This window comes from Petromyzon marinus, chromosome 10, assembly GCF_048934315.1.
Source record: "Petromyzon marinus isolate PM22_M1 ecotype Great Lakes invasive population chromosome 10, UKy_Petmar_22M1.pri1.0, whole genome shotgun sequence".
In the NCBI taxonomy this organism is placed as follows: Eukaryota; Metazoa; Chordata; class Hyperoartia; order Petromyzontiformes; family Petromyzontidae; genus Petromyzon; species Petromyzon marinus.
Genome location: NC_133676.1, coordinates 7970112 through 7996693, shown reverse-complemented (window position 1 = coordinate 7996693; position 26582 = coordinate 7970112). Strand labels below are relative to the sequence as shown.

The window sequence follows — 26582 nt, the reverse complement described above, 5'->3', positions numbered from 1 at the left end:
TTGAATGCATCGTTTTTTATGCAAGTTTACTTAAATGCTCAACTGATTACATCTAGATGGAGATGGTTTCCAAAGTACGTCCTTGGGCAAAGGCTTATGACGTCAAGCGGCAGTAAATAACAGCATGTCCGCTAAGCTTCCAACAGTGGAAGGCAAGAATTGTTTACAAGTGCTAATCCACATGCACTCTTTCCATTACACAGATAAACGTCAAATGACTTGGTCGTAATTTTTTTGTTTAAAAAAAAAAGATTTTATCTTGATTGGCTTTTTAATACAACTCGTTTTTGTCCGTCCAAATTCCATTTGAAAAAAGATGATCACTTGTGACCCCTTGCGTTGATATTTTTGTAAAGATTTTGAAATTTGTCATTCTAGCAGCATTACAAACAAACCAATACAGCCCTCGAACAAATAACATTTTAAGCCCAGTTACAGTTTTACTTGCGTTAATGTCCAGCTGTGAAGACTTTGCTCCCTTGATAAGACTTTCGAGAGCAGTGCACGTACTGTTATGGATGTTGCCCTTGGTAATTAACACTACCGGAACTTGCGTCAAAAAGTAACTAAACTGGATTGCACTGGCGTTTGAAGTTAAGGCCAACTGAAGTACAGAATGTTATGTACTGTGGCCATGCTATAATGATTAAACTCGTTCGATGAAGGCGTTGCGACACCCATTTTATAACACCAATGCCTTGACTAGAAATGTGTATCGCTACAAGGACTGCAACTAGCAGCCCTGAAGACTTGTGCAGGTCTGAATGGATGATTTCATGAAGAAATGGTCCAGTGACTGATGGACAACACTGGCGAGGTTGAACATTGTTTAGTCCGTAAATAGATTTGTCTGCACACTTATTTTCATTGCCAACTTCAGTGTTATAAGAATGTTTTGAGGTACCATCGCTATGCTGTCTTCGGATCCATATTCTCATTGGGGCTCTTAACTCCATCTTGTCCTCGCTAGTTTTATGGTGTCCTTTGACTTTCCGCTAGATGGCATCACTGGTCGCCAAGGCATGCGTTATTCAGAATGTTTTCATAAGCGGAATTAGCGCCTCTAGTGGCTTCATACACCCAAAAGTGGAATTAAAACAATGGATCTTACCATTAGATGCATGATTCGATTTTAATGAATCTGGATTTTTACATGCTTGGCCAAAGTATTAATACCGTATTCCACCTTGCCCATACAATCTATAAACGGCTTGGTGAGCATTTGAAATGCCAATCTTACAAAACCGGTTTACAGCCTATTGGGCAAAATTACGACCATGGGGTTGACTACATAAAACACCATTTTGTTTGTAAACTTAAAGGCTTTGTTAATGTTACATTTGAAACGAGATTTTAATGTTGGCAAACTTTCACCCCATTATATTAATCTTGGTAATTTGTATTGCTACATTCCTTTCATATTGTGGTTATTCCTTTTAAAGAGATTATGGAATGAACTTTTACCGAGTGGCTTAGAAAAGTGTTGCCCCCCCCCCACTACACCATCACCTGAAAGCGTTTCAGAGGTAGGTAGCGTTGTGATGTCTGCATTGAGCCATTTTATACGATTAATTGCACTTCGAGATCTGGATATTTCGTCTCGTGAAATTACGATACCACAATCGGTATAGAATTGTGGAAAACTACAACTTAGATTTCATGGTCCATCGCCTGATTTTTGTAATCAGCTATTTGGCGTATATTTAATTGGAAAGGAGCATTGAGAGGCCACCAGGTGACGCTGCTTCCATTTAGCACATCTGTAAAGTAGTGGCATGTCCGCTGGGACGTGCCAACATTTTAGACAAGTATCTTCTAAACAAAGTACAGTATTAGTAATGTAGATTGGGACACCCATGTTACTGTAAAATTCCCCAAATACATCTTGTTACTGTATAATGTGCATTCAGTGCCTTAAGTAATATCCTGTTGAGGGCCTCTCAAACTCCAGTCCTCGTATACCATCCATAACACCCGTCAAAGTGCCCCAAGTTGATAATTCCAAGATTAAGGTTTACACAGCCGTTATTCCATCTCTTACTCTATGGCTGTGAAACTCGGACCAGTTACTGGCGTCACACCAGAAGCTTGGAGAAGTTCCACCAAAGCAGTCTCAGAGCCGTCTTGAAGATCAAATGACAAGACCGTATCTCCCACAATGAAGTCGTACTTCATGTAGCAGCATTAGAGGTCATTATTGTGCGCTCATAGCTCCCATGCACCAAGCGTTCTTTCTCTTGCGAGCTTCAGGACGGCAAGCGACCAGTGGACATTTCCTGCTGTTCTACAAGTTTAAAAAACGAGTAACATTTGAGGCAGTGCAATGTCGACATTAACATTCGAGAGATTCTTGCGAAGGAGCTACGTGCTGCGGTGCACTCAAGGTGTCCAGATATTGAAGGCCAGCCATGCCAAAGCATAAAAACAGCAGCAGTCCCGACCTCAGCGACGCCCGGATCTACACCTGCCAGGAACTGTGGTCGCACCTGTCTCTAGGATCGGCCTCATCAGCCACTGCAGACACCATCGATAATTTACATAAATAATTATCAAGAAGAATTCTGGTGCATCAATAATGAGGCACGTGCAATGTCATTTATCAAATTATTTAAACTGCCAGATATGTAAAGGCAAACCTTGCTGTGTCATGTACAGGGTGGTCAAGATGTCTTCTGACCCCCCCCCCCCCGCCCCCATAATTGACCCCAAACATTGTTTTCTTTTAAATATTAATTTGTTTTTAAATAAACCTTACTTTTAAAATATTACGTTTTTGAGAATGAAATAAGGGTCACAGGACATCTGGACCACCCTGTACATGCAGCAGAGCCTCTGCACACAGGCTGAATGAAAAAAATGCCAATGCCTCTGCAAACATGTAGAGTATGTAATTCTTTAGGATGATACTGCTCAGCATAGATGGGTTTTTTTAAAAGGATAATGAAGTCTACTTTCAACTGAAATTCGATAAGCCTTGATAACACACAAACATGTCAGCTTTTTTCATTTACTCGAAATGCAAATCACGTCAATAACGTATCGGTTATCGGTCCATCAGTTATATTTGTATAAATAACACCGAAATAAATTACCCGCAAGGAGAACATATTACATCTGTTCTTATGTACAGTACTGTAACAAAGGCATCAGTTTTATATTAAAATAATGCGAACAATAAGATTAAAACAATATAGTGCACTTATAGATTTTTTTCAAGCACTAAATTACCAGAGATGCACTTGTCTCAGCATCAAACATAAGGCATACGAAAGCCTAAACGCATGAAGCCCAAGATGTAAGACATTTTTAAATATAATCGATGGATATTACTGTGGGAACAAAAATGCGATTGGCCTTGCATGCTCAACGACCATGCCTACTTGTTCAACAGATGGCTCTTTTTGAGCATTTTCTACCCCCAAAAAATAGACATCGTCCTACTTGTCAAATGCTGATGGTTTGGGCCGGATTATCAGAGGGGCTTTAAGGGCTGCATCCCAGGGCCTGGGATTTTGAAGGGCTCACAAAATCTATACTTCTTTACAATGTCTGAAATAATACTATCTCCATAACATAACCTGCCAGGTAAATAATTAATTCCACAGGATCAAAACGTGTATTCCTACCAGTTACAGTATGTTCTTAAATACAAAGGTATTTTTTTAATGCGGCACCACAATTCGCATATCAAATAAAAAAATACAAAAATAACCAAGGTAATAACAATTGAGTGTTTGACATGAAAAGCATGGCTGGTGATAAAAGAGTAAGGAGAATACATTGAATATATTCGAAGCTTCAACAGCTTCAGGCCTCCCTCAAAATACATCTGGCCCTGATAATGGTGATACTCATATTCTTGGTTCTTTCGGTAAAGTCACGTAGAAGGGTAAAGTCACGTAGAAGGGAAACATTTTACCGAAAGAACCAAGAATATGAATCCCTGCAGTCACGAAAGCTTTAAATCAAAATTTAATGGTGATACTCGTTGTTGTGAACTAAAATCTGGTTAGAATTTCTGTTAAATCCTCATCTCACAATTGCATTCCAAGCCATAAGTTACACCCCAATCACATATAAGTTTCTCGGGATTTAGCTCTTGTGCAATTGAGAACCTTAGATGAGAGTTTGATGTGGAGGCTTTATACTGTGCAAAGCAAATACCTTTAAAGTAAAGTGCAACAATGTTTAAAGCAACGAATCCCATTTTCATTTCCTTCTCATTACCATCAAACAACCGATTGTAGACCTAAAACAAACTTTCTCAACACAAATGAACCGTTTCTCGGTGCTGCATTCATGTGCATTCAACTTTAGATTACATTCTGTATCATTTAGTATTTTACATTTTAATATACAAGCACACACACACTCCATGGCCTTTTTTGCTGTTGGCTTGGGTGATTTTTAACTATATTTCTTATTTTTTCATTAAATTCAGAATTTTTCTGGATTTTAAACAAAAAAGGGCGCATGGACATTATACTTTCAAAAAATACTGATAAACTGAAGAACTAACAGAGTGAAAATGCACATATGGAGTAAGCTGAGTTCAGTTGCTAGACAATGGGCAGGGCCAGTTTCATATAGGGCATTGTGCCATTTTGAGTGCCAATTCAACTGGGATAGAACCATTCATATACAAATTATTTCTTTTCCCAAAAAACTATCACAGATGGATACACAGCAATAGCAGTAAAGCTAAGAGCACAATCCCACACCAACGACTACAAAGTTACTGCATGACTCAAGCAGTGGCAAAATATTGCATAAAAATAACATCTACACATGTCCTATATTGTAATTAAAATACTGCTGGAAAAAGCCACAACATATTTCGGCTAAAATATTATAACTGAATGCAGATATAAGCTACTGTGTATTAATTAAATACATGGAAACAAGTGCCATGTAAAACAATCCTAATGGGCAAAGAGAACATTAACATCAGCACAGATAGAAGACGAAACAAAGATGGGCGATGTAGAAAAAAGCAAATAGCTGCTTGTTCCCAAGCTGAAACTGGTGTTTGGGGAAACATTTGGGTTTAACTTTTGAACTGCATCACTCCAAAAGCAAATATTTGTTTCTGGACATGGTGACCAGCAAATAAACTTAAATACTTATCACTTTCTGCAAATTTCACATGCAGGTGGTGACTGCACAAAAGAGGATTACCCAACACGCTTACAAACCTGAACATGTCACCCTATAACCATGGTTGTAGAGAGAGGGGTAGGCTAGGGGGGGTTGAGGGTATGTGGGGAATTTGCCCTGGGCCTTAGAATTAAATTGTATTTGGCCTGAAAAACCATTCGGTGGCCATGCCTATATAATGCAGCACTGTGACCTTAACTGTCAATCAGCACCTTTGTTCTGAAAACAGAAAAACAAAAAACTGCAAAGCATTCATTAATCTCTCATTTGCTGCAAAACCCTCTCCATGGCACTCGGACAAAATGGAAGGCCCCTTCTCCACACAAGCAAATTGCATAGCTACACGGGAAGCTCTCCGCCTACATATGCACTGGTGTGAAGCTGTAAACTACGCCTATGGAATGTTGCATGTGGAATGCAAACTTGTGTACCGATGTACATGGTAGGATGACGAATTTTAAACGGTTTTAGCGCATACCGATTTCCAAAGCAAAAAAAACGTCAAAAAAATACTCGTTTTTGTTATATATAAAGCCTTCAAATTATTAGTTTTGAAAATTGGCTTGCAGCAATGGCAAAACACATTGGCAGCCTGCCACTTAAAGCGGTAGGGTTGGCAAGTATGGTCACGTAGACTTTTAACGTGGTCAGAGAGCATAGGGAGCTCTTTAAATCCTCTTCATCCAACAAAAGTTTAATTCTTTCTTCAGATGCATTTTGGGGACGCTGTAGTTTATATACCTTTGAATCTGAAAGATATGTCCTCTTCCCACCCCGACCAAGTACTGTGTAGTTTGCGTTGTCATGTTCCTCAATATGACGGCTTTAAACCGATGGTGAAATAAATCAATTCAACTCCATGGCACGGGGAATTCCACCAGCAGACAATTTAAATATGGTTCTACATTTTTTGATGTTAAATTTGTCTGCTTCAATTTGTCTTGGTCCTCTGCAAAAGTACTTTCATTCTCACAACCTTCATTTCCACAATTGACAGTCTACATTTGTTGTAATCGGCCAATCTCAGATAAAAGCAACCAAATGTATTCAACACGTTAACATATTTTACTATTATCTCCGGAGCCACTGCATGAGTTCAACATGAATCTATAATAGTTTAATGACTGCTAGTATTTAAACTGTGTATTTCTGGTCCATGGAAAATACTTGAATGTAACTACAATGAATAACGCAATTTTTACTGTCAGATCTTGGTTGTGTCTCCGATAGAGTTTACCAAAGCATACACAAGGTCCAGCAGCACATAGAGCAGTCTCTCTGTAGTAGTTGTGTGGAATGCGCCATGACCTTTATGCTACAGCAGAAATCTCAGGGGATGGGGGTCAGGTGAAGGAGGGTAGCGGGCACTGGCACTGGGGGTAAGAGCAGAGGAGTGACTATGGACCGGCCGTCAGTTGATTTCCCAGTGTCAGCAAGACCGAGGCTACAGGTAGTCGTCCTCACTCGTCTCGGACTCGTCCGTCATGACCACGGTCTCAGATATTGCATCGCCTTCGCCGTCACCCATGCTCTCTCCATCTATCAGTGCTTCGTGTCTCTGTTCAACAAACAAAGGCATCAATTGGCTCATGCACGAAACACATTTTACACATACATTAATTACATACATTTATCTCAGATTTTAAATCTTGTGACAAAACCCCGTAGTCTGGAACTTTATTATGCCTAGTTAGTCATGTTGACTCTCTGACCCTGTTCAATTTCAGGCTCAAGACCTTGTTTTCTCCTGTCTATGACTACCACGCTCCCTCTATAAAACAAATATTCCTGCTGTTTCTGTACAGTATTTTGCGATAAGGCTGCATTTTGATGTTAAATATACATTTCACGTACTGTATTGTACATGTTTAGTGCCTACACACTCATATTCTTAACCTCGGCATAATCAAGTGTTTTTCATTCCTCAATGACGTTTATTGCTACACTTTTGTAAGCAAGATAGCAGTTTTATTTATAACCTCTTTCCTGAAGACGTAGCACGAAGCGAGAGCCACCATGGCAGCCTCCCCGAGGAAACCAGCGAGGAGGGAACCCACACCTAACGGGGCTCCGTGCACCCTGCAAAAGCACAGCACGCATGCCCTAATCATCAGCATCATCGTGAGCAGCATCAGCAGCAGCAATATAATTGCCATATGGTCATCGCGGATCAATGCACTCGATTTGACAATGACCTCGTATCACTGCCACGATTGCCTCCATTTCTAGGCCAGATATGTAAAAGTATGTTGATGTGCATTTAATATTTTGCATCACTTTCACTGTTGTTCCCAACCCCTCCCACCAGTAACTGCATACAAGTTGTGAGCCAGTGTACATACGTCTATGAGCCAATACTCGCTTAAAAAGGCTTTATAAATAGGCGTGAAGATTGCACCCCTGTTCTATGACACCAGGAAGGAACCCATTGTGAATACCACACCCGAGGTAGGGCAGCAACAGGAGGCTTGTGATGAGGAGGATCATGCGTAGGATGGAGCTGGGCGCCAGCACCCGCGTCTGCTTCAGAGTCATGAGCCAGCCCGTGAGGTGCGCCCTCACCGTCACTGCCGCAAGAAGCACGCACCGCCACTTAGGGTGACGTCAACGTCGACTTATGGATAAAAACACCAAGAGATAAATAGACAGAGAGCCAGATGAGCAACGGTGTAATTACCATGCTGCCTGGTGTTCATGTCACCGCGTCATGGATGTGCACGTGTTACCTTTGGGCCAATGGTATGTAGCGTGCCGTGTATATATTTTTAAAAATAAATTTGCCCATGCTCTCAGATTTCATGTGCTGACTGAAAAGCTCATGTTTCACCTATTCCCTTACTCCTCCCCCAGCGGGTACAAGCATGTCGAGAGCAACAATACAAGAAGATTGGTTACAGGTGGGTGAAATGGCCTTAGGGAAGTGTCACATAACTCATGGTAAATTTTTGATGGTAAACATGTTGTGATAATACAGCACGAATGGAACATTCAGTTCTGAAGTTTTTTTTTTTTATGTCGTGTAAATTTGTTACTGATGAGCATATCCATGGCCAAAATTACAATACCATCATGCATTGTAAAATGCAACTCCTATGCACACTATTGCATTAAGCTAGACATGCCAGTATTTGAATAAAATTGTTAAAAAACACAGCCAGGGATGATACAGGTTGAATACAAAGTTTACTAAAATTGAAACTTTCCGGTGGCACGTTTAATTTTTATGCACTCGGCACATCGCATCCATCACACCTCTCGCTATGACTGTGGCCACTAGCCACGTGCCACCTACTCCAGGTCACCATCAACCTTGGAAAACATTCCGTGATAATTTAAGAGCTCTGAATACGAATCTGTTGAAAGAGTTGTTAGACAACCACTTGCCAGAGACCTTGAGCTACTGGAAATATTACCTGGGAACGGAAAAAAGGAGAATATCCTGAGAGGAATGATGCAGCTGTTGGCGAAAGCGTCGTCTACCCCAATGAAGGTGACCAGGATCCCATCGGGGAGACCCGGGCTCCAGAAGAGCACCATGCACAGCTGTATACATTTCACAGCACACACATGGCAACAAGACCTCTACAATGACACGCACACACTACCGTCTATTCAATGTTTACCTTTCCATTTGTGCAAGTTTATCATTGTTGGGCAAATTCACGAATGATGATAGCATCCATGGACACAAATCAAATACTGGCTTGGTAAGCCAGTATTTTATATGCCTAACATCCTTTAAAAGCACAGTCAGGGTCGACACCAGTGCAGTGGGATTCATTTTCTGCATTAATGTGGGTGATTCATTGGTCACTGAATATTTTAGGGGTTGCCAGCAGACGATAGTAGACATCTGACTAGTAGCCACAACCATATATAGGACGTGGGTATACTGGACATGGTGCGTAAGGTGAGGAAATATTTTCAAGATCACAGACCCAGCCAGATCCGGTAGAAATTAAGCCCTGCTTAACTCCACATGTTTCTTGTCAGTGCAGGGGTTGGTGAACTGTGTTATGAACCCCAGTCATGCCTAACATCAGTCGCGAGTGACATCTGAACCAGCACTGGGTTACCACTTCACCAACCAACACTGACCAGAAAGGTGAAGTATGGTCAAATAACCCTCATGACCGACATAGTGTGGGGAGGCCTTCATGGAGTGGTGGATTGACAAAGAACTGTAAATGACATGAAGTTACATCTTTATAGACTTAGAAATCTTACGTAATCAGATAATAACTAAATAAAGAAATAACAAACAATTAACACAACATTTTAGTCCATAACCAAGCAGCATTTATTTAAGCAGGCAAACTCTCAATCAGTTTCAACTTTCAGATTCTCATCGGCAGTGTTAGACCTGTTTAAACAACACTGCCTGGTTGCTAGATAAGGTATAACTACTGTGTTCATATTGTTTATTTTGCAGATATTCTCCAAAATACATCTGCAAATTAGTTTCACAGATTTGTCACTTTTGATGATAGCCAAGTAAATCGAAATCCTTTACGTAACCAGGAGATTAAATACACCCATTGAGAGACCTGGGTCACATCAAGTAATTTTAAGTACAAAGAATATATTTAATCTAACGTTATCTACCTGCCCTAACTTAATAAACATGGCCCAAACAAGTTTTAGATTTTTTCAACATTTACAAAGGGACAGACAGTATTTAGAAATACAGACAGAGACGTTTGGCTCGTGGGTAGAAAATAATCCACAACTCGTGCAATGCATAGCCAATTTTCAGTAGAGAAACGAAAACCTCATTATAAACGCATTAAGGCGAGTTGTGCTCAACAAATGGAAATAGCTTCCAGCCATGCGGCGGGGTGTTCACGCACTCACCGTGAAAGAGATCGCTAGGCAGACAAGCGTGAAGTTTTTTATTTTGGCTGGGTTGACGTTACAACTTGTCAGCGTTGACTTGTTACTTGGGTTGCTCTGAAAACATACCAAACATACGTTCATATTCTGATCGGTGTATTAGATTTCACCTTTTTTTGTGTTTTTACAAATATATTTAACTGTTCCATTTAGCATTTTTCGTAAAAAAAAAAATCCACATATAAAATGGAACTGTAATCTGATCAGAAATGTAAATACCCAAATGAAAAGAGTCCCACACATGACCTACATTAAAACAAAAACTTAGGATGTCTATTAAAAATATACTCTGTCAATTTATATCACGAGTTTGCTTGCCAATACTTGCAAATACATAAGTTATGAACTATATCAGCCAAGTCACCATCACATTATGTGTTTAAACCAAATTTGAGAGCTCCTAAATGTAGAGATCAAGTGACGTACAAATGTCAAGTAGATTGTATGTCCTAGAAATTGTTCCAAGTCAATAAATACAACTACTCATTGCCACATGTTTGGCTCACATAGTCAGAGCGCTGAGCTACCATCTTCAAGACCCTACGTTGTCATTGCTGAGTTTGGGTATATCACCAATGATTGCACAAAAACTATCAAATTAACATTGGTCCTGTACTCTTTGGTTTTTTCGGTTAAGTCACGTAGGTAAAATAAAAATAAAATAAATGAAAACAACTAAATTAAATCACGACGTTTCGGAGGCAACAGAAGCTTCTGTCTTCAGGTGGAACAGTCACAGCAGAATAGCTGTATCAAGTGGAGAGCTCTGAGACAACCGAGATTATATACAGATTAAGGGGGAGGGGTAAGAGCCAGGAAGGGACGTGGGTGGGGGGGAGGGGCTGAGTTAAGCCGCCTTTTGTTATGCTGCAGGGGGTTCGGGGGAAGCGATGGCGCGCTGCACGAAAGCGAGTACTGTGACTGTTCCACCTGAAGACGGAAGCTTGTGTTGCCTCTGAAACGTCGTGATTTAATTGAGTTGTTTTCATTTATTTTATTTTTATTTTACCTACGTGACTTTACCGAAAAAACCAAAGAGTATGAATCCTTGCAGTCACGAAAGCTTCAAATCTAGAATTTGGTCCTGTACTTAGTTTGGTACAATTCCAGCTGTGAAAATATTGGTTTCATTACGATGCAATTAGCATTACACTCAATGGCAGGGCAGGTGGGAAAGTGCTGCCCCCTACTACATGGAACAGAGGTCACTTGAACAGACGTCAGATGCACCTCTTTGATATCCTTCGTCTCATGAATTAACACCAATAGAACAATTGGGATCAAACTTAGAAAAAAGTATTCAAAAATTACATAACAAAAGTGCAATAACATCTTGAGGAACACGATTGGGTGAGGGGTATACAGCTTGCTCATAGACTCATAGGCAATGTTTTATAAGCTTGTATAGAAACAACATAGGCTTCCAGTGTACCTTGTGGAAGGCGGGGTAGAGGGCACGCAGCTCAGTGAGCCAGCCATATGGCATGTGGCCCACGGGATATGTGGCAGTAAGCACCGCCACCGCCTGCCCCAGGGAAGGAAAAACAACAAGAGGTGGAAACGAGACGTTAGCAGCATCAGCACGGCTTTCGTCAGTTAATAACGTTCAGGAAATTATTTGTGAAATCTCTTGCTTTCTCAGTTGCAGAAAGGTTAATGCTGATGTGGAATGATAAGATATCATACCACTTTGCAGTGATTTTCACAGGAGAATGACACATTTTATGAACATTTGTATCTAGCAGTTTAATCCGCATTTTGCAATTAGGAATTCAATGATATTACAAGTTTATAAAATAAGTTTAGATCTAAATTGACCTCATTAGGCAATTGTATTGTGATCTACCAGTTTTTTTCATATAAAGTGTATATCATTCAAAGACAATACAATGTTTTACATATACAATACCTTAGCGTTATTGGAATGAATGTTACAATTAACAATCAGATTAACTAATGTCAAGTCGGGATTCAAGTATATTTTTCCCATTGTGAAGTTTGTTGATTATCTCGCGACCATAGCGTTTAAGTGAAGCAATTCACATTATATATACAAAAGCAAAAACAATCAACGTAACACACATGATTGAATGCACTTATCGTAAGAATATCGCCGATCTCAATCATGAATCCATACTTGCCGACTTATCAAGGAGAGTAAACTAGTACTATATTCTTCCAAAAAAAGTTTTGCTGGCTGGCGCATAGGCGGGCAAATGTACAGTGTTGACGTCATTGTGCACATCTGCGTTATGACGTTAGCTGCGACCAGAGCCGTCCCTAGGGAACGGCGAATTGGGGTGACCGCCGGGCCTCGCACTTTTCGACGTTATGGTGAAAAATGTAATACTGTCGTTCCAGTTTAGTTTGAAGGCGTCGGAGGGCCCACACAGTGTGGTTTGCCCCGGGCCCTGCACCCCACTATGGATGGCCCTGCCTGCAACCCACAGTGCTGAGTTAGGTTCGTGCGTGTTGATGTCTCACCTCCTGCCCCACCCACCCTCCACCCCGGCCGTGTATCCCACCAAAATGTACGAGCAGTGCTAGTGTCATAAAAAATATAAGAAAATTCACCGGGCAGCTGCATCAGTAATAAAACATTGTAATGTACATGTGTAAGGTTGTGTAGTACATTAGCTATTGCAGGTGCTAGGCTGCCAACCTCCGTGGCAGCATGCGTGCCCCCCAGGTCCCGCGAGACAAACAGGTTGACTATTGGCCGGCTGATGCGCTGAGTGGCCAGTATGAGCGCCAGTGGCCACCAGAAACTCAGCATCTTGCGCACGGTTGCCTCACCCTGCAGGCACAGTCATACACACGTGAGCAGCGTCAACTCAGAGACCACCCCAACAGTCAAGACAGGCAATCATCTATAGACAGGGACTATTTATCAATCGATTTCATTACTCAGTCTCGGCAAGCTTGTTCCTTGCCTTGGATGCCATTCTGTCACCATTCAAGTCCAGTGGCGATGTGTCCTGCCAAAGCCCACTTACTTTCCTTAAGTCAATAATACACTCGTAAATGGTCAAAAAGGGAACTAGCTAAACACCTAAAGCGGAACCATCCTGAAAATAAGTCTTAACACTGACAGTTTATTGAGTAAAGATATTATTTATTAAATATATTTACAAACATTATAATATGAGGTCGAAGACATATTACAGTAATTGATTGTTTTTTATCATGCATTTTTGACATGTGCCCCTTTATATTTTGCACAGCTCCTGTGAGTACAACTGTATTTTTAGTTCAGAGACAAAATCAGCATGTAGCATAGGGAACAATAGACATCTGTAATACCCAAACTCAGCAATGACAAGTGTAAAATATTGAAATAACAATGCTTGTAGATTTTTCGTTTACTTTCCCTAATTTAGTTAATGAAATAATTATTGCTTTTTTAATGTATACTTTTAGAAATGTACCATTGGCTTGCTCTAGAAAACTATCTTTAATAATAAGCATTCCATTGTTTCAGCCTTGCCGCTGTGGCTTGGCAGAATTCACTAATCTCCTATTTGACTTTCCTACCCACGGTTTAATCCCTGTCCTTGACTTAGTCCAAGCTCCATTTGTCTGTTGATTGCTGTCAACAACAAATATAGTTTGGAGCACTATATCCCATGATGAGGCCCTGAACAAATACTTCATAGACGTATTGGGACAAAATAATTATTGGTCAGACTCTTCCTTGACATTATTAATGAACCAATTCTAACTCTGTAAGTAATAAGATACTCGTCAGACAGAAAAGGTTACTGCAGGCTGAAAGTACGTACAATTATTTGTGCAAAATGTGATTTGTAGATAGAAAAATGTGTGATTGGGATCATAGGTCCTTCCAACACGACTTGCATGTCATATGACATCACCATAAATAATGCTTGTGTAATGCACACACCATTGTTTTAGACGAGCAAATCAAAAGGGCGAAATTTTGTCAAAATTATTTTAGACAGCAGCAGGACAAGGACAATTGAATCATTTGGCGGGACCCTGGGGTCCCGCAAAAATCAGGTCAATAATTATTATTTTTCAGTCCGCCCACTCGTGATCCCGACAGCAACGCGCCGCCCGCCCAGACTCGCGCCAACAAGCGCCAGCAAGCGGCGATCAACACGATGGGCGCCACCCCACCGGCCAAACGCAAGCCCAGGCGTCCGCCGCAGTCGATGGCGGCGACAATGCCCTCCGGTCAGCCGTCGATCCTCAGCTTCTTTGCCAAGGCGAGCCCGCGCCCGCAGATAATTTAACGTGTTTATGTAAATTTCGATTTAAAGCTTTCGTGACTGCAAGGATTCATCTTCTTTGGTTCTTTCGGTAAAGTCACGTAGAATGAGAATAAAATAATAAATTGATAAAATAAAATAACACAATAAAATTCTCGTCCCCTCACCTGATGAAGGCCGCTTGTGTTGTGTCCGAAACGTCGTGAGAATTTTATTGTGTTATTTTATTTTATCAATTTATTATTTTATTCTAATTCTACGTGACTTTACCGAAAGAACCAAAGAAGGTGTTTATGTAATTTTTCAACTTTTTACGAAACTTAGTGCCCCAAGTAGCTCTCGACGAGGCCAATCGATTGACACTAGTTTTGTTGTCGGTAAGGCAAGACTCGTGTCGCTACGCGGTTTTTCCCACCCCGGGGCAGTGATGGGACCCCTGGGTCCCGCCAATTGCTTAAATTGTCATTCTTACGAGTACAGAACCCATTGTTCTGCAACATAAAATGAGACAACTGTCATTTTCACTCTTCTCACAAACCTGTACTCAGAGCACTAAAATTAATCAGCTTTTAACATAATAAAATGCCAAGATAATATGTATTGTGATGCTTTGTTAATATTCTCCAGTATTGAAAGAATAATCTGGCAAAACAATAATATTTATGGATGGACATTTTTTTATTAGAGCAATTTTAAATTAACCATGTCAAGTCTTCTGCATTCGTTCCTCCCATCTCTTCGTTGTCGCTATTATATGGCTTCCGAACTTCTTCCACTGTTTCGTTGGCAATGGTCTGCAGCCACTAACAAGAGTCAATGTTGGGGTGTGGAGGAGCCCAGTCAGCACCCAGCCAGGAAACTCAAGGCATAGATTATTTTTAATCGTGGAACGATATCACTGAACTTGCAACCTTTGGTAATGATGTAAAAATGCCTTCCCCAAGAAAATGAATGAATCACTCTTTTTACATTAGGTAATAAGAAGGACACGTATGCACACAAAAAAAAGACATTATGAAATGCGTCCATAGCTGAACAGGTAAGCGATAGTTGGCACAACTCAAGTTTGCCTCAATGTGCGGAAGACTGGACAAGTCAGCAATTTTTATGGCCACGTGCAGTGATACCGCCTTGCCTGCCGCCCCCCTATCACGCCCGGCACTGCCACACTCACCGTGTCCGCGCCGGCCCGCTGCGGGAGGAGGTGGTGCACCTTGGTGTAGTACGCCAGGCACAGCGTAGTGAACCTGACGAGTGAGCCCATGTAGAGTGCCAGCACTGGGATTAGCATAGGCTCGGCGCACTCGAGCCGACTCTGCAGGAACACAGCCACGAACACCACCTAGGAAGGATGAGGTCATGTGAACGGGAAACATCGCCCACAAAATCAATGCCCACGCATGTATTGTATGGGAGCAGGCTGTCGTGGTAGGATTTACTGCATCTCTTTAAGGAAATAAACTTTGAACGATTTAGTGCTTTGTTTATAAACATGGGTCAAGTGGGCAGGTGTAAAAATCAATTCCGCACATGCAAATTGCATACGTCTCTGTAGAGCAACGAGAATGTGCTGGGATGAAGTGATGGCGTAGCTGAGTGGAGTGTGCTATGCAAGGGGTCTCGCCTGGGCACAGACGTCAGAGAGGGAAGCGCAGCCCACGATCAGGCTGTGTTTGTGCTTGAGCAGGATTCCTGCATGCGTCCATGCCTGAGTAGTACAAGCGAAGGGCAGCAGTCAAAACAACAGCATAGGAAGTTGGCCTGGTGGCTATGTCTCAATGCTAAGCTGGCACCGCTGAAATCCTGGGTCCTCAAGTGGAGTGAGTTTTATTGTTTCAGCCCAGTCACCAATGACTTGACAATAAAATCCATTATATTAAATTTGTTTTACACTTCTTTTGGCAAAATTCAAGCTCTCAGAATGAAAAGTATCAATTTGACTGTCGTGTAACGAACGTTACTCTTTCGTGGGACAGATGTGAAAATGCTGCCCCCGAGTGTGGATAAGAGGTCGCTTGAGTTTTTCATGATCAGTTCTGTGACATTTATTTTCCTGTACTGTTCTCTTACATGGGAATATGTTCTGCTCTATGAGTTCCAAAGCATTCTTTTCTGATGCAGAACAAATGGGATAACTTGGGTAAAAAAGGTATAATAAAATCAATGTCAGAGGAATGCAGAGTCTACTTATTTATTATTTAAATCTACTTTACACTGAAGTCCTATCATCATAAAACAGAGTCCTACTATTAGAATGACACATAGAACAAGGTCGTGTGACATTGGTATTGTTTACAAAAATTCCATGTGTAAATGTAAAGTGGTTGTCAAACATACACAATGGCTTCTCTACACGAAACACGCTTTCTGTAACTTTTCCTTTTGGCAGTCAACTCAAAATGCTGAACTATAAAAACTTAAATGCAGTCCATGTCCAATTGTTAAGCTTTATTAATTGGTTATTGTTTGATTGTAGAGCGTTATTAATTAGTCGATGACCATCTAACATTCAAATGTAGCAGGGGAACATTTCTGTGATATGGGACAGAGGATCACTATATATTGGAGCTGTCATGGGTGGGTGGGTGGCTGAATGCCTCTGCCGGATGAGATGTGCTTGCCAGGCTGGGAACGCTATTTAAAAACATAATGGAACTCCGGGAAATTCTGCGAAGTGAACGCCAATTGTAATGTCAAGCATTTATGCTTGAGAACATATATAATTTCTATTTAATGTCCAAATGCAAGACAGTGTGCGAGCTTGAGAGAGGTGCACGGAGAAAAAAAGAGGTGTATTTAAACAATACATCTTATTTTAAGTAGCAGACTGTAATATGAATCTGGGTACCGGAGTTATATTCCCAGCCATGGCTAAAGACGGTGGTGATTGGTACCTAACCTACTCCCGTAAACCGCCCTTTACCAACCCACATTGACCAGCGTGTTGCAGTATGGTCACAACTACCATGACCGACAAGGAATGGAAAGGCTCTCATCCAATAGTAAAATGACAAAGGGATATACGTTTACGTTTTATATTTTCAAAAGAGATTCAGGCATAAATATAGAATAGGTCTTCATTATCACAAAGCATAACTCCCAACGCATTGGCTGAAGGTTCTTCTAACTCTCACATTTTTTAAAATATTTTTTTTATTGGGACAATGTTACATCACGTTGTGATGCATGTACACACTTTCAACAAAGCCAAACCGGTTATGAAAAGGAAGAGAAGCCAGATGAGGAACGGGCTAGCTTTTTTTTAAGGGGGAAGGTATGACAAGAGGTAACTCTCTCATTTTAAATTAGAGGACCACCACTGCTCACCAGTGCATCGATGAGCGGGAAGGCGGCCAGGTACAGAAAAGCCTGTCTTGTTTTCGTGCCCACCACCCCATCCACATGGTGTAGGCGGTTGATGATGTAGTAGCCCATATCCGTATAGGCTGCAACAGGTGGAAATGTTAGATTCCTATAATTTATACTGGTTTCAGATAAATTACATTTATGCCGACTTGTTCAGAAAAATAACACCAAATCTAACATTTAGGCGTTATGAGAACAATGTTACAAGAGGAAAAAAAATCATTCAATAGAAATCATTCAAGTTTAAGAAATTACATCACATCAATTGCTTTCAAGTAGCCACTTAGGATCCAAATGATATTTAGTTCCCATTTAGTTATTATCTAATAATGCATGTAAACACCTCCTTAAAATGTTGAGATTATAATTACCAACCCACACATTACTGACACTTTACCACAGACGACTTATTAATTTGATTGTTAAATTGTTATATTTTAGCAATTTAATATCATATTAGAACTACGTGTCAAACGTATTACTCAGGGAAAGACTAATTATTCACAACCACAAATGTTTATTCAACTCTAGCTTATCAGCTCATCATCCCTAGGAGCCCGACATTCCTAATCATTGCTGACCAATCACAACGTTACGATAGTCTGACACCTCTGCTGACCGATGAGCATGTGGAAGAGCGCGGCCACCACGCCCGCCGTGGCCATGCAGCCCAGTGCCTTGGCACGGTCCCGCCGGCTGTTCACAAACACCAGCCCCACGTTCTTGAAGTCGCTCATAGGCCCCGTGAAGAATTTCATGAGAGAGTAAGCAAGCCCATAGCTGGCCAGCATCTCCACCGAGCTGCGGTTTACTGCCGCGATGCCACGATTCAAAGCCTGCAAAACAGATTTATTTTTTTGGCACGCGGTGTAGGGACGCAAGTATCGGGGGGTTGCAATCGAATACATATACAAATTTACTAAAATTTGTTTTAGTTGACAGCAGTTGTCTCACTCAGCTAAACATTTTGGAGGGAGAAAATAATTTTGAGAAAACAAATGTATATAAATAAAATTTAATTATATATGCAGAAATATACATACACAATTATTAGCTATTTAGAATAATACATTGAAAACACACACAACAAACCAACGGAGTGCGTGTAGTTACTGCCTCTTTTACCTTCCCTCAGGTGCACTTCTCGTTTAGAGTACACGTTGAACAGGAAAACAGTATTCGTACACTTTGGCAAACAGCAATGCTGAAATTACTCGCTGAAGAAACATATGAAGTTGGTGTAATTACAATAAAGTTAACTTCTCCATGCATTGAAGTAGAGCAGAGTATTAAGAATATGCCTCACTGATGGTTAGAAACTTGCGTACAGCTTAATCTGTAATTACATAACGTCGCTAACATTGGAAGCTTTCATAAGCTAAGAGTTTTCCAAAACAATATTGATGTATTCCAATACAATGTGAAAATGTTTCATTAAGTATTGTACATTGTTGTTCTAAAACGTAATTTACATTCCCACGTTAGAATTAAGACTCATGGTATGCAACATTTCATCAAGTTAGGTGTCGGTGAGCCTGAATGAGATAATGGCATAAAGATTACATTTGACAATCACTTAGCCAATGCCTGGCATGTGCACGTAGCTAAATAAATGAGGATGTAAACTTCCAACTCTGCATTATGCTGCACTCAAATAATCTTAATATAGCAGCACTGTTCATGGGTGTTAATATTTAAATTTTCATGTCATCCATAATGAATGGCTGGTGTAATGTTTCAACGTAATATAAAGTGGCATTGTAGGCTTACGCTTACAGTGAGGGAAAAAAGTATTTGATCACCTGCTGATTTTGTACGTTTGCCCACTGACAAAGAAATGATCAGTCTATAATTTTAATGGTAGGTTTATTTGAACAGTGAGAGACAGAATAACAACAACAAAATCCAGAAAAACGCATGTCAAAAATGTTATAAATTGATTTGCATTTTAATGAGGGAAATAAGTATTTGACCCCCTCTCAATCACAAAGATTTTTGGCTCCCAGGTGTCTTTTATACAGGTAACGAGCCGAGATTAGGAGCACACTCTTAAAGGGAGTGCTCCTAATCTCAGCTTGTTACCTGTATAAAAGACACCTGTCCACAGAAGCAATCAATCAATCAGATTCCAAACTCTCCACCATGGCCAAGACAAAAGAGCTCTCCAAAGATGTCAGGGACAAGATTGTAGACCTACACAAGGCTGGAATGGGCTACAAGACCATTGCCAAGCAGCTTGGTGAGAAGGTGAAAACAGTTGGTGCGATTATTCGCAAATGGAAGAAACACAAAACTGTCATTCTCCCTCGGCATGGGGCTCCATGCAAGATCTCACCTCGTGGAGTTGCAATGATCATGAGAACGGTGAGGAATCAGCCCAGAACTACACGGGAGGATCTTGTCAATGATCTCAAGGCAGCTGGGACCATAGTTACCAAGAAAACAATTGGTAACACGCCGTGAAGGACTGAAATCCTGCAGCGCCCGCAAGGACCCCCTGCTCAAGAAAGCACATATACATGCCCGTCTGAAGTTTGCCAATGAACATCTGAATGATTCAGAGGACAACTGGGTGAAAGTGTTGTGGTCAGATGAGACCAAAATGGAGCTCTTTGGCATCAACTCAACTCGCCGTGTTTGGAGGAGGAGGAATGCTGCCTATGACCCCAAGAACACCATCCCCACCGTCAAACATGGAGGTGGAAACATTATGCTTTGAGGGTGTTTTTCTTCTTCCAATGAACGTTATTATCCTGCATTGAAATCCAAGCTTCTACTGATGTTTAAGTGTAGCGAGTTGATAGTGTCCACCTGGTCACAAGTGACTACGCACAAAAAAACAAATAATGTAAAATGAAATGTTTTACTTTATTTGGCTTATTCCAGTTCTGAAACGTAAACATTTTGGTTCATTGACATGTGATGAACACTCTTTGAAGGGCATTGAAAGGTTTCACTTAGGAAGTATAAAGAGTGATATTTAAGTGACCTCTGAAGTAGTTCTGTGATCTGATATCTTGAGGCAGTTCTTTGACAAAGGGAAATGCACTGCGAGTTTCAAAGTTTTGAATGTCTATTGCTTTGCCGCATGGCATAACCAATCTTGACTTGAAGCTTTCGTGACTGCCGGAATCCATACTTTTTGAGTTCTTTCGGGAGAGTCACGTAGGTAGAAAAAATAATAGATCACGACCTTTCGATCGGAACACAAGCAACCGTCATCAGGAGGACAGCAGTCCTCCTGCTGTGTTTGTTTCACACCTGATGACGGTTGCTTGTGTTGCGATCGAAACGTCGTGATCTATTATTTATTCTACCTACGTGACTTTACCGAAAGAACCAAAGAGTATGATATAACCAATAAGACAACTGGAAGATAACTGGGAATTTTTGTTATCGAAAAAAATACAAAAATGCCAGCTTTAATTTAGCAAAAAAATATTTTATAGTAAGCCAGTGTGGAAACGTTTTCAGATGTTGAATCACTCTCATTGTGTACTATTCTGAAATGTCTTTCTGCTGACAATGTCACCCAATGCCACATACCACTAGTTCTATTGCGGGAAAACAGCGAAAGTGACGTGATATAAATGTCACTTCCGATTTATGGATTAATTCAAAATACAATGCTTGAGATAGTTAAAAAATGTGTATCTTGATTTTTTTTATTGGATCAATATGCACTCGTAAAAAAACCACAGAGAAAAGTCAGTCTCTCCATATTAAAATTAAATGTTTTAGTCCACAGCCTTTGTGCCTTCAGGAATAATGTAATCCAACATAATTTAAGCAGCAAATTGCTCAAAGTGCCTGCAGGCTTACACAAATTTAGAGAAATTAAGTTTGTGTTGTTGATCTAATTAACTGTATTTGTTTCAATGTATTTACTTAGTAGGTCTAAATGATAAACTCGACAAGTGAGCTTCTAAAGAACCACTTGCAAATGCTTCCCAAGATGTATATTCAAGCAGTGAATACAGTCAACTGTATTGTAAAGTACATGTCTGTCTTTCATATACTGTATATGAAGGCCTTATATAACCTAGGTTTAATAAAAAAGGGATGTTTAGCCACTTAATGACTTACTGCTAAGCAACGAAGCTCTGGGGATAAGCCATTTAACCTTAAGACCCAGAAGAGGGTATCTAAAAATGGATCAGTACTATTACAATATGTTCCATGTGTTGAAGGGCAGCAGTGTGGTAACTTGCATAATCCTATTAATTAAAAAAAATTGTAAATAATATTTGCAAAAGCTTCTTAGAATTAGGGGTGGCAATTTATAACTGCATGCTGCCTATATTATCCATTTATTATTAAAACGAGATTAAAGTGGATAACGTCAGGGCACTTTGAGTTACAAATGTTCCACAAAATAACCTACTCTACATAGTGTTTTGGACTGGTCTTAGTGGTAAGGTAAGGGTTGGTAACTTGTCATGCATTTTATGTGTTATATGTTGCAAGAATGCCATGCTAGCAAAAAGTAGTCAGCAGACATACCAGACACCAACAGAACAAATTTACAGAGCAGATCCATCCACAAAGGTCACCATCCTTTGAATTTTAAGAACAGGATGTCTGTTAAGAATTAATGGCCGCATCTGTTTGGTCTCTGTAATCGTGCTGTGATTAAGGGACATGGACATTTAGTCACAAGTAATGTGGGCGTCAGTGCTTCATGTTGGTTCACCACCATCTGCTGCTACCCAAAGGTAATAAAAAATATATTAAGCGTATATGGCTGCTTCACATATCTGTCCCTCCACGTAAACAAATATATATTTTTTTACACATCTCATCAGCCACGTGGCCTTTCTGGAGTGCATAATTTCAGCAGCATTGGTTCAACACAAGCAAACTCTGGGCCAGTTTTGACATTCAATGTCTAAATAGCAAACCAATGCTGGTGACATGCCAGATATTTATGGCTGATGGAATGTGTAAAAAGTACTTTTAGTTTTAATGTTGGACAGATATGCGAATGAGACATATTGTCTGCTTATTCATTTTGTTACTTATATTCTCCAAAACGCTTATGAATATTGTGTTATGTACCCAAAATGTGTAAAAATTTGGGGGGAATGTGGACAGTTAGCTGACCATAATGGGGCAATTATTTTGCACTTCAGCATCTTGGACACCCAGTACCCTATGCTGGAAATAATATAAAATGTGGTTTAAATGTTATTACCCAGACCCCACAAATGGAATCAATATGGGGGTGCGGGTTGCTACTGGCGAATCCCTCTATCCACCCCTATCTGTGACAATGTAATGTGGGGTAAAGTGTGGGTACTGCTACCTCTTCCAAGATGTCTTGCCACTGTAGAAGAGTAGGCCAAATATCCACTTGAGCAGCGTTCTGTAAAATCTCAATGGTTTCAAATGTATGGCAGCCCTGACACTGTCTTATTGGTGAAAAAAATTGTGAAAAACACTGCTCCAGTCTCGTCGATATCTGTGGAGCTTCGCTGCGTGGAGGCATTTTGGCCATCAGTGGAATGAACACGTAATTGCAGAGCCTGCACCTCTACCGTTACCTTTTACCAATCTTTGAAAATATGTTTTGTTGATCCACACTTATCTGGCAAACAAACACAAATGTAATTAATTTTGCGCTTCCGGGACACCACAACTGGCTGACTCAACCTTGGGTAATCAAGAAAAGGACACATTTTACACCACGTATCCACCAAAAATATAAATAGGACGAGCACATCAGCGACTAATATCATTTTTTGCGGATATATTTGTGCCACGGATAATATAATTAACGAGCTATGAGACGGCGGATGAGGGGATCTCCTTGGGTACACAGTGATACCGATTTGACCATTATTGTACTCATAAGTTTGTCTTCCATGAGTGAGGCAACATTTTTGTGGTGCATTCCAGGCGGAGTGGGAGTCTGCGAATGTGCTTTCGTGCAGCTGAAACCCCCCTAACTTAAACTGTTTCCATGATGGCCTAGCAGTCGTGTAAATGTGTGACTTTGAAAGCCACTCTTATAACAACAACAACAACACCGTTCGTGTCCCGGCCTCTGCGCGTCGATGCCTATAACATTGTGCAAAGCATCTCTGCGGAAAAAAAAACCCAGATAATGACTCACAAAGACACGGTTGCTCCCCCCCCCACTAAGGGGTCAACAACCATGCCCATCACATCTCCCGGTCCACACATTGGCTTGACCAAGCGTGCTGCGTTGTTCGTCCTGTGTACACACCGGTGCTCGCTGTGCTTGTGCCAATGCAACAGCGGCGTTTCCTTTTCTGTTCTGCCGGCTCGTGACATTGGCAGCCACAAAAGAGGAATTTTGCCCCAGCCCCTGCTTTTTAAGGTTCCGTTACGTTAAAGCATTTGTTACGATTTGCTTAGCGTTGCGTGTGCCGACACTGTATCTGTGTGGCTGTGTAAGTCTACGTCGGGCTCCAGTGTGAATAATACACAATGCAGCGCTTTATATATATAAAAAAGTACATTTAAATGAAATATTTTAAGGCCTACGCTATGTTGCATGCGGTGCCGTACAGTACTTCACTGTACTGTATGCAGTCTATACTATACAGTGCCCTTTGCCGCAGACGTACAGTACTATGTGGACTATATATACACAGCTGTTTCACTATAAACATGGTTTGTGCATTGAGAAGCCCGAACGTCTTAATGTATGAACATCGTATCCCTGATGTGGGTAGCCTCAGGGAGGCTCCTGACAGCAAATAGCCCATCAGGCTTTACCAACACAGTACAGTACGATAATATAACTCAAATATTATACACAGTTGTATAGTGTTACACACAACACCCACCATACATAGCCCTGTACATAAACACAGGGCAAAAGGTACATGTCAAGATCGTTATATATGAAAATGATTGATGATGGCTCATCATGAACAGAATTGCAATCTAAAACGTTTCCACTATAACAGGCAAGGTCATCCTGGGCAAGATCAGTATATCAAAGAATATCAGGATATCAAAGAATAGTCATAACCAAGATATTAAAAAAATCACAAAAAAACCCGTAAATATCAACGCGCACTTATCAGCATCACCACCACCACCACAAAAAAACACCATAATAAACACATGTCGACATCACCACCACCATCACCACAAAAACCACCATAATAAACACATGTCGACATCACCACCACCATCACCACCACCACAAAAATCACCATAATAAACACATGTCGACATCACCATCACCACCATCACCACCACCACAAAAACCACCATAATAAACACATGTCGACATCACCACCACCATCACCACAAAAACCACCATAATAAACACATGTCGACATCACCACCACCACCAAACATCACCATCGTCACCACCACCCATCATCCTCCACCATTTGTCCAAAGCGCACTTCGCCCACGACGCGCCGGGCCCGGCGTGCATTCTTCAACAGTGTAGCACACAACACAACAATACGATGCAGCATAATACACCGGCATCCTGGCTGCGCGTGTACTCCACAGCTAAGGGAGGTTATCATCACACATACATACATAAAAACCCACACATGTCATATAGCAGTTACCTGCTCTCCAAGGTCCGTGGCCACATTGGTGACGGCCAGGGGCACGAGGAACCTCAGCAGGGGCCAGTAGTCGCCGAGCAGGGAGCCCGGCACGGCGCACATCCCAAGCCCCCTGCGCCACTGAGCTCACGGGCTGCGACAAAAATAAAAACACAACAACCACGCCAGAAAGCGCAGCCCTCCTCGCTTTCTCGATCTCCCTCTCTCTCTCTGTCTCACTCCTTCTCATACGGAACCTCCTTCCCCCTTGTCTGGTTCCTCGTGTCTCTATATCTGTCCTCTCACACACACAGACGCTCTCGCTTCTGTCGTCTGCGTCGTGTGTGTGACCACCACCACCGCCACCACCCCCGCCCGTCTGTGTGTGTGACCACCACCACCACCCCCGCCCGTGTGTGTGTGACCACCACCACCGCCCGTGTGTGTGTGTGACCACCACCCCCGCCCGCCCCTCGCGTCTCTGTGGCTCCCCACCCCGCAGCCGTCGACGGTCGCAGACGTTGGGCAAATAAATGACAGGGCCGGTCATCGGCATGAAGCCCTCCCTTCTCAATCTCTCTCTCTCTCAAACCCGTGTGTGTGTCTCTCTCTGTCTATCTCTGACCTCTCTCTCTAGCCCGTCCTCCACCTTGTTGTGTCGTAGCCGTCGGCCTCCAGCCCACCACCCTGTCGCGTGTGTCTTGTGTACCCGGTCACCAGCTGTTTTTAGCAGGGATGGATGGGTGGCACTTGCGCAACGTTGCTGCTGCTGCGTTAATCCTCGGGGGCTTCCATGGCACAGCAGCGGGCTGGGCTCTCTGGGCTGCGAGTGTGATGAGCGTTTGAGTGTGTGGGGTAGTGTGACTGGATTGTGTGTGTGTGTTGGACACTGTGGCTTGATTTTGTGTGTGTGGATCAGTGTGGCTTGGTTTTGTGTGCACAGTGCAGTGTGGCTTAACTTTGTGTGTAGCAGTGTGGCTGGATTGTGCGTGTGGAGCAGTGTGTGTAGCTGGGTTGTATGTGTGGAACAGTGTGGCTGTATTTTGTGTGTGTAGCAGTGTAACTGGAATGTGTGTGTGGAGCAGTGTGTGTGGCTGGATTGTGTGTGTGGAACAGTGTGGCTGTATTGTGTGTGTGGAGCAGTGTGTGTGGCTGGATTGTGTGTGTGGGGCAGTGTGACTGGATTGTATGTGTGGAGCAGTGTGTGTGGCTGTATTGTGTGTGTGGAGCAGTGTAACTGGATTGTGTGTGTGGAGCAATCTGGATGGATTGTGTGTGTGGAGCAGTGTGTGTGGCTGGATTGTCCGGCAAAACAACCCCCTACCTCCTCGCGGTGCCGGACGGGCAACTCTGTCGTGGACAGTGTTGTGGGGAGAGGGCCAATTCTGATTGG

At 41.7% G+C, this 26582-nt stretch overlaps 2 protein-coding genes across 3 annotated transcripts in view; one reads left to right on the top strand and one right to left on the bottom strand.

The window, feature by feature from the left end:
* Nucleotides 1-243: 243 nt before the first annotated feature.
* Nucleotides 244-26479, bottom strand: ANKH (ANKH inorganic pyrophosphate transport regulator). Of its 2 annotated transcripts, none has more exons than XM_032951497.2 (13): nucleotides 25815-26479; nucleotides 25211-25343; nucleotides 18268-18484; nucleotides 17610-17728; nucleotides 15907-15990; nucleotides 15457-15624; nucleotides 12713-12847; nucleotides 11483-11575; nucleotides 10012-10107; nucleotides 8571-8700; nucleotides 7601-7724; nucleotides 7137-7236; nucleotides 244-6715 (listed from the first exon to the last, which is right to left on the bottom strand). In XM_032951497.2, the coding sequence occupies exons 2-13, from the start codon at nucleotides 25310-25312 to the stop codon at nucleotides 6602-6604; spliced, it is 1482 nt and encodes a 493-aa protein (XP_032807388.1). In that variant the 5' UTR covers nucleotides 25313-25343; nucleotides 25815-26479; the 3' UTR covers nucleotides 244-6601. The 2 variants fall into 2 exon arrangements, with proteins under 2 accessions (XP_032807388.1, XP_032807389.1); XM_032951498.2 differs by having other exon boundaries at nucleotides 25839-26479.
* Nucleotides 22284-26582, top strand: part of LOC116940990 (uncharacterized) — a 31598-nt gene continuing 27299 nt past the window's right edge. Inside the window, exon 1 of the mRNA XM_032951495.2 lies at nucleotides 22284-22363. Within this exon, the coding sequence (XP_032807386.1) occupies nucleotides 22330-22363 (34 nt within the window). The 5' untranslated portion in view covers nucleotides 22284-22329. The remainder of the gene's footprint in view (nucleotides 22364-26582) is intronic.